At 37.5% G+C, this 12,304-nt stretch overlaps 1 protein-coding gene across 1 annotated transcript in view; it reads right to left on the bottom strand.

Annotated features, from left to right (window-relative positions):
* Window positions 1-12,304, bottom strand: part of ESR1 (estrogen receptor 1) — a 184,378-nt gene that overhangs the window by 27,010 nt on the left and 145,064 nt on the right. Inside the window, exon 6 of the mRNA XM_026083863.1 lies at window positions 824-962. Coding sequence (XP_025939648.1) covers window positions 824-962 — 139 coding nt within the window. The remainder of the gene's footprint in view (window positions 1-823; window positions 963-12,304) is intronic.

Here is a 12,304-nt window from a genome sequence, read left to right as displayed (position 1 = left end):
TCACTAGATTTGCCACAGTCTTTTGTCAAACCCCTAGCTCACTGTTTATTCTCCTTTAACACTCTGTCTCAGGGCAGAAATTTTTCATGACTGAAAAAAAGAGCACTTGTGTATGCATTAAGATAGCTAGAACACATGTTTAAAGACTATCAATCTATCTTCCTGCTTTTATTCATGAAAAGACTGCCAGCTAAAATCCTAGATATTGTTGTATGACAGGCACATATTTTTCCATCTCTCATTTAGAAACACCTACAGCTTCTTAGCAAGGCTGGCTAGAAAAGTCTTAGGACAGCAAGCACGTAAGTTTTACACATTTGATTATGGTGTTTGGGAAAAAGAGAACCTTATGTCTTCTCCGCAAATGAGCAAGTTTACAGCCTAGACTCCATCGGGATTTTGTCCCATAATTTTGGCTGGCTGCTTGGATCAACCAATTTTAACTTAGTCTACATGAGAGGATTTAGGTAAGCAGAAATAATTATCTGAAATAAAGTGATTAGGATTCAGGAGTTTATCCTTCTTAGTTTTGCAACAAACTGTACATATTATAAGAGGAGCTTTCTGCTGTCTTTGAAAGAAAGTACTTCCAGCAGCAGATGACTTTCAAAAGTTTTACGTGTCTACTAAATTACCAGAATCACATTCTGGAGCATGTCTAGGGTTTAAAAGAACCTCTTCTAGTCACAACTAGGTCAATCCTGCTTAACTTACGACATACTGTCAAACTGCAATATTAGTGAGATGACTATAAGCTAAAAATTACTCTGGTTGCAGTAGAAACAAATGAACTTAAATAATTAACAACAGTATGCAGACTGACCTGTCCAGTAATAGGTTAGGTGCAAATAAAAGCTTTCCTGGGTGTTCCATGGAGCGCCAGACTAAGCCAATCATCAGTATCTCTAACCAGGCACATTCCAGTAGATGGACCTGATCATGGAGTGTTAAATCCACGAATCCTGAAAGAATAAATAGGAGACAGAGTAAACATACTCCAGTTTTGCAAGTGGAACAAAATTATTAAGAGAATCAGGTAAAAAACTGCATTTGAGCTGGATAACCAAAAATAAAAAGCAATAAAACCCGACATTCGTCCTCTCTGCATTCTCTGGGTGAGTTTTGTTTAATTTTAGGTGCAGTGTGGCTCCATCCTACAGAGCAATCATCACTTTCCAGGGTCCTGGCTGTGCCCTGGCTGCATCCAGAGCAGGGCAAGACACAGCAGAGCATCTCCCTCCCCGTGCCTGTGGCTCATGGCCTGGGAAACCAGGCACACTGCAGAAAGGAGCAGCAACCTGCTCCAATCCTGGGTTGCCTGGGACACGATGGAAACAACTCCTATAAAATGCAATGATAGCTCTAATCAGCTAATCCCAGAATAGTTTTCTGGTGGAATAGAGTTTTACAGGCTCAGGAACATTCAGCTTATTGCAAGTGCCACATCTGGATTAAAGAGGGCCTAATACAGCATTTCAAATAAATTAGCAAGCAAATGCTGATCACAGCACAGTTAGAACTCATTGATGAGTCATTTGCTTGTATTTATATTGGATTACAGCATCTGAAGGAAGAAGCTACCCTCTTTCATTGTATGTTTAAACAACACTAGAAAGAATGGATCCAAAATGAGGGCATGGCTTACAGCAAAACTTAAATACAAATATGAGAATAATGATGAAGGTAGACAAGAAAGCGTAAAGAAAGCTGGTCTTTCCTGTGTTCGTTTCATGGAACAAATGATACCATTGTCTCACTGAGAATCTCACTTTTCATGAACACTACTTTCAGTCCAAAGTTTCAGTCCTTGGGATTACATAACACAGTTTATTAGACTTATAAGGTTTCTTTAGTTTCATGAACTTGTTAAGAATAAAACATGCAGAAGTTCCTTCAAAACAAATATTATTATCCTTTACTAATTGTTACATAGCAGTGGTATGGATGTCTGAAACATATTATTGATCTTTGCCACAGTTTAATWTTTTTTTTAAGTTGCAATTAATTCATATTAGTCTTCAGGATACAATTTACAGGGTAAACTACCTTACCAGCCTGGTAAATGGCACTGATTTTGCTTTTGTGCAATGTTCTCACTAGATTCAATTTCAAATAATAAACCTGACATATTCTGGAGTACTATCAGGGGGCAGGGCGGGGGTAAAGCATGTGTTTCTAAAGATAATTGTTGTGCTATAAAATGCATTTTTGAAATAACAAAGAGAAAGAACAAAAAGAGTTCACAGAAAAATTAGAAAATATTTCTATGGCATCTGTTCTGTAAAACAGCAATAATTTTTTTTAATGAAAATATTTGAGAGCTAATCAGTCCATTCATTAAGAATCATTCAAAAAATGAAATGGCTTTGACATATCTGAAATAAAGCTCATGTATCAACCACCAAGAGTGGATGTAGACAGCTGCATTACCTGCTCTTTTTCTGAAAGTGGTAGCTATCGTAAAAAAATAGTTTTCTTTTTTCCCCTGCATTTTTCCTTTATTATCAAATGCAAAGATGACTTTCAGACTTCACACAGATGGAATGGTATTTGCCTGAGTCACCAAACAGCCTGAAACAATAGAGCTGAAACTTAAACCAGCAACGTTGTTAATAATAAAGCACTAATTGCAACATTCAAGAATGAAACTGGCAAAAATAAACTGCTATCCACATATATGGAGAACAAACAATAAACACTATGTTTCCTATTAAGTATTGTTATATTTTCTTATGACAACACATCACAAGATGGAGTTTTAATTTATGACTGACAAGCACCCCACCAGTTCACTGTGTGGTACCACAGTCCCTGTGTGGTATTTGACATTTGGATTCAGGGCATTAAAAGTCAGTTATATTGCCATCATTTYACATGATTGCACACTGTTCTACCATGGAACGTTTTCTTTGCTGCAGAAAAACGGAGTTTGTTGCAATTGTGCTAATTCACTTTACTGTAAAACTCTGCTCATTCTACAATGCTCTGGGTGCCAAAATGTTTGGTAGTGCTGTAAAGCCAGAGCCATTTCTCAAGTCTAGATTCAACATAAATGCAAGAACAAAGAAAGCCACAGGTTTCTTTTCAAACTCAGTGCACATTCAATGACTTCTTACTTTTCAGTAGTCTTTTCTCCCCAGAGTTTTGCAAAACATAAAACAAAACATATAGGAATAACATCAACACACATTGAAATGTTGCTACCTTTGCCGGGGAGGACAGTAATTGTGTGCTATAGCAGAAACCAAGCAGGAATTAACAAATCTCACAGGGTTCAAAAAATTTTTGAACTTTTTTTCGGTATGCAAAACAGGATCCCTTTCTTCGTGTAATTCAGTTTAACAGTGTGTCAGTATTTTAAAAGATTAAATAATCTCACAGCCTGACATCTACTTTGGGTTATAAAGCAGAACAGTTAACACAACCTTGATTAATACAGGTTCAAAAGGCTGTAATATAATAATGAACATGAACTGTAATTCATAGAAAACCTTATCAAATTAACTCGATGGCTTTTTAGATGATATTAGAAATTTAGTTGATAAAAGTATTAGTTTTGATGAAACAGGCTTCTGTGAGACATTTGATTTGACAATTCATGACATCTGATAATAAAACTGGAATACAAAAAAAATCAACCTGCAACAGATTAAGTGAATTAGAATATTTTAAATGACAGGTCTCAGTATGCAATGGCAAGATGGTAGTGATAATCCTCATTGAACTGACATGTTTCTAAAGGAACCCCATACAGCTCACTTCTTCATCCTACATAATTTTTTTTAAAGAATGTCATGGACGAAATCAAATCATAATTCAGATGGCATGTAGAAAATAATGCAAAAAGCAGGTTAATAATGGAAACAACCTAGATCACTGGCTAGCTTCATGATAAAAAATACAAAGACATACATTTAAAATAATGAACATTAGCCATATATACAAGATGTAACAGCAGTAGCTCTGAAAAGGCCTTGGAAATGATGGAGAAAAAGCTTTCAGTGGGAAGCTGCATCTATAAAGATAATGCGCTTCTTTATAAAAATCCAGGGAAACTTCAAGAGAGTAAGAAAGTTAAATTACCTTTGTGTTACCCGAATCTGGTAACCACCCTTCAAGAAGGAGGATGACAAATTGGAGAGAATGATGGAGAAACATCAAAATGACTACAGCATTGAAAAACACACTCTGTAGTGAAGAATACCCAGGATTTATTTACTCTTTTTGAAGCCAAATACGTTGAAGGGGTTACATTACTGCAATTTGTAAATATCTAAACAAGAAAGAGAAAATATCATTACAATGACTATGGCATAGCTTAGAAGAGCCCATGCTGGAAGTTAAACCTGCACCAAGTCAGACTATAAATGAAGGGCAATTGTTAACCACAATGATAGTTATTAGCCAAGCAGCATACTATAATTCCATGAGTTTGCCATGATTGGAAATGTTAATCAAGATTTAATTATTATTTTTAAGACATGTTCTTGTCCAAGCAAGTTAATTCAGAATAATGCTACAGGAGGTTAAATTAAATAATGAATAAATCATTAGTCACTTAATCACTCAGAACATGCTGCATTTTAATGCAGTGCACCGCATCAGTGTTTTCTTAATGTTGGCAAGTTTTGAAAGAAAAAGTATTTTTGGATTCTAAATTTTCAGTTATTGTGCTCTAAAGGAAAAGAAACACCCTCACTTCACTGTTGATAAATTAATTGCTGCTTATGGATGTAACCTACACCTGACTCCACGTAACAGACTGACCTTATAAGACTTATCAAAATCCTTGTGTGGCCAAAAATCACAAGACCTAGACTGCCCTTATGCCACCATGCACCATACACCTGCCAGGAGTGAGGTACTTGTAGTTTAAAAGGCATGGCCACACCATCCGTATTTCATACAGAGATAAATTAATGGTATTTTTGAGTGACTGTTAATAAAGGACACAGTGATTGTTCCAAAAGCTCTTGTACAAATATGAAAATCTGAACTTCTRAAAAGCCAGAACATGCATATAAGTCAGCTAAGGGTAGGTGGCARTTAAATTTATGTTCTTAGCGTAGAACACAAAACAGTAATGTTTAAACTAAACTGATTAAGTCTTTTAATATAAACCCTTCCAGCATAAAGCAGCAGTATGCGCCACATCAGTGACAATATGATACAGCTCTCTCTCTCTGTCAGACAATAAGACACCTTGAAGCAGCAGCAGATCCATGGAGGAAAAGCTATAAGAATCCCTACTCTGGCAAGCAAGATTTATTTTACAGAGGTGAAATAAATCTTGAGAATCCAAAATTGTATGACCCTACCATCCTGCAAAAGAAAGGCCATAACCATGCACAATAGGAATGAGCAAGCCCCTTTGTAAACTGGGAGTCTGGACCATTGCCCAAAGGGAAGGGTCACCATGAAAGAATACAAGGCTTGCTGGAAAGACTATTAGGTAGAATATATATCCTTGACAACAACACAGAAAAGGTTTATGCACTAAGTTGTTTGGTTACTGTATGGAAGGATATAAAGCTCAGCTGGCTTTCATGTATTGCTACTCTCACATACATTGTGAACTATGCAATACTCTGAGACAACTGCCAAATATATACATAGATACAGATATACAGACACAGATATATGCCATATTTTACCAAATATTTTGAAACTAGTAAGTTTGTAACAATGACTTTTGACCTAATAAGTAGCTTTCTATTTCATCAAATACAATTTTTTAATAATTAACATTCTCTGAGACCCAACACCCAAGTGTCATTGCAGATTTAATCCTATGAACAAAAAATTATTCTACCACTGTCACTATCATCTGAGGATCATTTAATTACCATCATTTCACAGCTTCTACTAAAACTCTTAAGATGCAGGTATAAAGTGGCTATTCCTCAGACTATTTTTCTTCCACCAACAAATCATAAAGTGATCTTTTTTCATCTGATGCAATTACAATCCTATCTATATGTTTATAGCATACGTCTTAATTACCATGATGGTACCTAAAGTATAAATTTTAGCCCATTTTTGCAAAGCAACAAGCAACATTGTGCCAGAAAGGATGATTCTTGCTCTCCAGCTGCTTTAAAGGAAAATGAAACAAAAGTAGTAAAAAGATTAAAAAGCAATACCAAAAGCCCATCCAGCATATCGGATGCTTATGGCAAAACAGCTTTCTCAGGCTCCAGCGATTTGCAGCTCAGGGACTTCTGTAGCCAGAGATGGTCTTTCTGTACTTAATGTTCCTTAACCTTTTTCCTCCAAGTTTGTCCAGCTGCTTTTTGAACCCCGGTAGATTTTTCATCCACTTCAGATTTTTCATATACTCTGGCAGCAATATACTCTGGCAGAAGTTTCATACCTTAAGTTAACACTGTGAAAATAATCGTCTCCTGTTGTTTGTTCTGAAAAATCTCTTACAGTCTTTTGATGTCCCTAATCATTTTATTGGATGATACCATCATTCCCTAAGTTGTCATCTCCCTCATGATTTTATTGATTTCTATCACATCTCTGTCAATCTTTTCTTTTCCAAACAGAACAGTTTTAGTATATATTTTCAGTCATTCCTCAGATGAAAATTATCTCTTTCACCTTTGAACATCCATATAGTCCTTCTCTGAGCATTTTCCAGTTCAATTATATTCTTTCAGAGGAGTTGAGACTAGGACTGTGCAGTGTTTCAGTCCGTCATATGTCTTCATCACCTTAGTTGATTTCTTATCAGCAATTTTTATCACCAGTATTCACTCCTTTTTTTTCAGATAACTTGAACAGAGTAAGCACACCTATCAGACCCCAAAGGTTATCATTTTTAAAATGATCTGTCTGCTTGCCTAAAATCTCTAATCTGATAGCAATAGGAATTTTTATAGTATCTTCTATAATAAAAAAATACATAATGTATACTATACAGAAATGTCATGGAAAATTAGAACATTCTACATCATGTATCTTAAAATTGCATACATTAACAACTATCTTCTTCTATCTTATTGCAAAGTTTTCAAAAGTAGCAGCAATCATGGGAAAAGGCTGTTATTTACAATCCAATACAGTATCTCAGCTATGCAACAGTCTTGTACTAGGCCACATTTGGAACAAAACTCTAATTAGGTTGGCAAAGACAGTGGGAAAGTAGTGGTTAGTGCTGCTACATAATAGCTAGCAACCATTCAATAAAACAACCAAATTAAGATAGGTTTATGCAGACACAAAATGTCTAAATAGATGAAACAGGAAAACAGAGAAATAATTCCTACAGCAAATTCCACTCCCAAGAAACAGCCTGCAAGAGGAAAAACAGCATCTGTTTCTCCTAACCTAATCCACCAGGAAAGGACCAATAGCTCAGTCATCACTGTGAGAAGCCGGTTTGACCAAGACATGAAACCTGTGCTGGCTGCAGCAGGGAAGATGCGCAGCTGGGGGGTAAGTGTCCACCTCTCCATTCTGAGCAGAGAGGGGCCACCACATTGATCTTTGGGCATAAGACAAGGTTTCTGTCCAAATTTGCATGGGTCACTTGGACTGGTCATGCCCTAAGCCTGGTTAATTAACCTCTTAGTCCAGCTAAGTAGCTAAAGCTTACACCTTGCTTATAGACTTGTCTGTACCCAACAGCAGCAGCAGGGCAAACCAGAGCCCAAGGACAGGTCAGTCAGGGAATCACCAACACTATATTCCATATTCCAGGAATGTCAGTATTCCCAGGGCTATTTCTGCAATGCTGCTTGTTCCTTCTTTTTTCCACAGATCTTTACACCAAAATAATTGGAAATACTTACTTTTAACCTCTCCCCCCTCAGCACATTTGAAGAATGAAATGGACATATTGGCCTAATTGCTGACACAACTCCAATGTTTTAAATCAAGTCCTATTTTGAGGACTGAAGATCAATAACTTCTAAAATCTAGTATTTTGGATCCAAATATTTTGCTTAATAATTATATATTCTCATTCTTTCAATTTTTAAAGAGACAGCTGTGCTTTTGTTTCTGTAAGTGGGGTCAGAAAAAAAATTAACTACAATTTGCTAAGTCCCTGAGAGAAAAGTCTGAAAGGCTGACACAGAGCAAGTGGCACAATTGTAAGAGACTCTAAACACTGTCTACTCTTTCTTTCAGAGTTCTCTCTCTCTTTTCACTGCCTGTGTGATTATAATACAKCAGAATACAAATCCAAACTTATAAACTCTCTCCTCTAAGCCTAAACAGTCTGTCAGAAATGAAAGGAGATGAGATCAGAGAGAAGAACATCAGCTCTTAATTACTGTTAGTTATTTAAAAAAAAAAAAATTATTTCATATTTACCATTATAAGCCCTAMCAGTTCTAAGCCTCTTTCTGACAAATAACAGTTACCATTTACAGCCATAAACATAATCTCAGTTATGGATGTTGCAGGGGGTCACATTTGTTGCTTTTATTTCAAATCCCATTTTTAGGAGCTGGTCAATTATGTGTCCACCTAAAAGCTGCACTGTGACAGTTCCAAAATGTGTTTGTCAGCTGAATGAGAACTGTTTCAAATATTTTTTCAGTTGTAGAAATTTGTAAAGTATTACCAATTTGATCAATACTTCTTACTTTCACAAGAAGCACATATTTTTTTAGGCCTGTCTGGTCCATATCTTTTCTGGATTAAGAGAAGAAAAAGCACCTGAAGACACTCCTGGTTCAAACAGCTAATGCCTCATTCAGGGAAGGAATCTCTCCTTCCTTCTTCTGATGCACTGCACTCTAAACTATGATGCACAAACCTACCCTGCGTACATCACATGTAATAAATACTGTCTTACATCAAATTTCCTGTGCCTAAGCAAGCTTGTAAAGAAGTTATCCAAGTAGGACTTAACTTACTCAAGGCCAATACTTGGCCAATACTCCAAAACCTGGATTTAGGGCCACAAAAGCACTTAAGTGGTAATGACAGATAATCGCCACTGGTCAGACATACATTATCTTCCCCAGACAAACCCTTGCAACATTTACATGAAATACTGCTGTCTTGCCTCAGAAAAATGTCAGAGGTCCCCAACGCAGCACTACAATGGTTGGCGTTGCTCCTGGGGAGATGCGCCCCGCACCAGCCCAGTGGTGGTGCCTGAACCCCCACCCCGGGCGCCAGCTCCCAGCTTGGGAGTGCTCTTGTGGATTCAGCGGGTAGTAAACTCTGGCCGAACAGCAACCCTGAGTGAATTAGTCTATAGGATTTGATTGCCTGGGAAAATCTGCCCCAAGCTGATGGATGGCCAGGCCACGTGTCCGAAGCTGAAGGTTTCTCCCCCACTGTCTCTCCCTTGCACAGAAAGGGTTTGGAGAGAAAACAGCTTGTATTGAAATGTAGCTCCAGCCTATGGCTGAAATGCAGCACCGACATACCCTATGAAGCCAAGTGTTTTAATTTCCTGATTTTCATTGCATGTGTCAGTATGTCTGACTTGACTAAAACCCAGTTTTTATTTTGCAACTGTTTTGCTTGGTTAACAAAAGAATATTCCAGAAAGTGCATTACCAGTACCAGTTAACACAAATATGTTGAGGCCTTTCATCAGGGAACATAATAAATGTAATCGGCACTCACATAGCACTTTACATTTTCAAAGGGCAGTAAAGCCATTAAGTATTATTAAATGCATTTTACAGATAGAGCACAGAGAGGTTAAGTGCCTCGTCCAGGAGGAGCCAGGATTAGGATGGAGATATGGCAGGCTCTTAGCACACTCTCTAAACCTTTCAGCCACAAAACCTTTGGGATGCAGAAGTCTCTTTGAAATCAAGTGCCAACTCTGTTTCTTGCAAATCAATAAAAAGGAGACAGCCAGAAGCAACTAAATTTGTCTCAAAGAGAAAAGAAAAGAAAGCCTCGCCAAATTAGAGCTGGGGGAAAATTGTTTAAAATGTGAGCAGAAAACCTGGATGCAATGAACTAAATAAGCATTGATTCTTTCCTGGTTTTAAACACACTCAACATATGAAGGCTGCCTGCCAGTTTGCTAGTGAAAGTTTATTACACTGTTTTTATAAAGCAAAAAGGGATGTGTACATATATTTTCTCTGCAAGAAACAAGCATCTCAAAAGAGCACAGCAAAATGACTTTCATTATTAAATGACAATTTCCTGTAGCACTGCACCAGTCATTGTTTAAAGCATGTTAATTATCATTCATCCCTGGACTGCAATCCAGATGTCAGAGACTCAGGCTAGACTTTGACAAAAGTAAGAAGCTCCTTTACGGTGCCTTAATCACTGAGAGCTATGTTTTTTCTCAGGGAGGTCAGGCTTGCCAATAAAATGTACAAGGCACTGCCTGCATACAGAGAGTGAGATACCTGAAGCTGTTCCCAATGATTTTAAGTGTAGGAGCAGACTGTCAGCTCTATGTTCAGGCTTTCCATTTCAAGTAAGTTCTCTGAATCTTTCACTACAGAGGTGAAGGAGGATACTGTGCAAAATTTATTAGTTGCAGCCTAAAATACACAGGGTAAAGTATCATATCTAATTTTGTTTTATTGTCTCAGCAACACCTATTTCCATTACTCTAAATTTTTACCAATATTCAGGCCAGTTGCAAGTAGGGTTGAGTTTACGTGAATTTATAATTTTTGAGAGGTCACTGTTATGCAAACTGTTTTCCATCAATAGCAGATCCAGCTAAAATCATTAGTGGTACTGATCATGCATTCTTGCCTGACTTTTATGAACACAAAAGACATGCACATAAATACAAGCTGTCCTCTCCACCTCGTTCTTCTCTCTTCTCTCCCCACCAGGGCTGCTACTCTCYTGGTCTATTCTGTTGATTTAACTGTTCATCTAACTGCTTGAAATAACACGGCAAGAAGAGCATGAAAGGATAGCAATGGGCAGCCAGGGAGTAGCAACCGCTTAAAATCTGCCACTGGCAGAACCCTTTACGTAAACCAGCCATGAGTTTTAAGTTCAAGTCCGGCATGACATGGATTTTTTTGTGTATTCGGCTGCTGCCAAGAGAGAGTAAGGCTTTTAGCATTCAGGTGATCACCTTACTAAAATACAAGTCTTGTGTTCCAATAACAATCTAAATCAATGTAAATAAGTGATGGTTTTGTAGCTGTTAAGAACAATCATTTGAGCAAAAGCTGTCTTTAAGCAATCGTTCATCAGTTGTTTAAGAAAGCATATAGTCACTGGAGGGGGAAAAAAGGGAAGGATACTGAAGTAGACCCTTTCACAGCTTTTTGGATGACTCTGGTATGTCCCTGTGAGATTTCAAATGGATGCTTCAAAATATAGTTTTCAGGGGAGAATTTTAAAACCAAAAATCAGCCTGCAACACTTCCTAGTTGCTTTGCCCCTCTTTTATAGGCTGCACCTACAGTGCATGCTTGCAGTAAGGTGCTTTGGGTTGGCTGGTACTTAAACAGTACCAGTAGGCGTAGCAATGTATGATTTCCCATGGTGTGGCGCAGGCTTGCTGAAAGCAGGCTTGGATAAGCATTGCACACGTGGTGTTTGCTACTGTTTCAGGAGACTGGCCCTTGCTGGATTAACTGTAAGAGGACTTTGAAAAACCTCAGGGTAGACAGAGGCAGTGCAGATGTCTTGCACACCCTAATGTCATCCGGGTGACAAGACAGGGGTGGCAAGTGAATGAAACTCCAGATTAAAATGTATCTGGAGACCTACTCTGCCACAGATGGCTCGCTTTTACCTCAGTTTCCCCACTTACATTAGAGATAAAAATATCTCCTTTGTTAAGTCTTGAGATCCATTGATTAGAGGAGCTATAGAAAAGACCTAAAGATTATCATTACACATTTAAGAACATTTGGGGTAAGAGATACAATTTGGTTAATTTTACTTTACAAGGTAACAGACTCAATGATCAACTTCAGCCATTCTTTAAAACCACCATTACTGATATTACAGAAGCAATTAGCTGCTGAAATTAATGATTGCTAACCCTATTGTTTGACAGTTTCTAAATGTCTCTAAACTCCTGGTTTTATATTTTTGATTATTTCTAGGAATTTTTTAACTCTACTACTATTTAAATTTTCATCATTTCCACTTCATCTACACCTGGAAGCATGAGAAAAGTCAGTTTGGAATTTAACACATTTTTGACTATAACAACTTTCACTTGTTAGAATTAGGAGTTTTTCCTTATCCTTCCCCATCATTCATAAAACCCAGTGAATAAAACACTAAGTTTTCTGCTCCACAGTCTATTCCATCCCAGGACCTACTGTACTTACTGCTGAAACAATTAACATTCATTCCAACAGCATCTGGAACTAGCAGTAAA

The sequence above is a fragment of the Apteryx rowi genome, unplaced genomic scaffold (genome assembly GCF_003343035.1).
Source record: "Apteryx rowi isolate R43461 unplaced genomic scaffold, aptRow1 scaffold_118, whole genome shotgun sequence".
NCBI lineage: Eukaryota > Metazoa > Chordata > Aves > Apterygiformes > Apterygidae > Apteryx > Apteryx rowi.
This window is presented reverse-complemented; position numbering and strand designations above follow the sequence as displayed.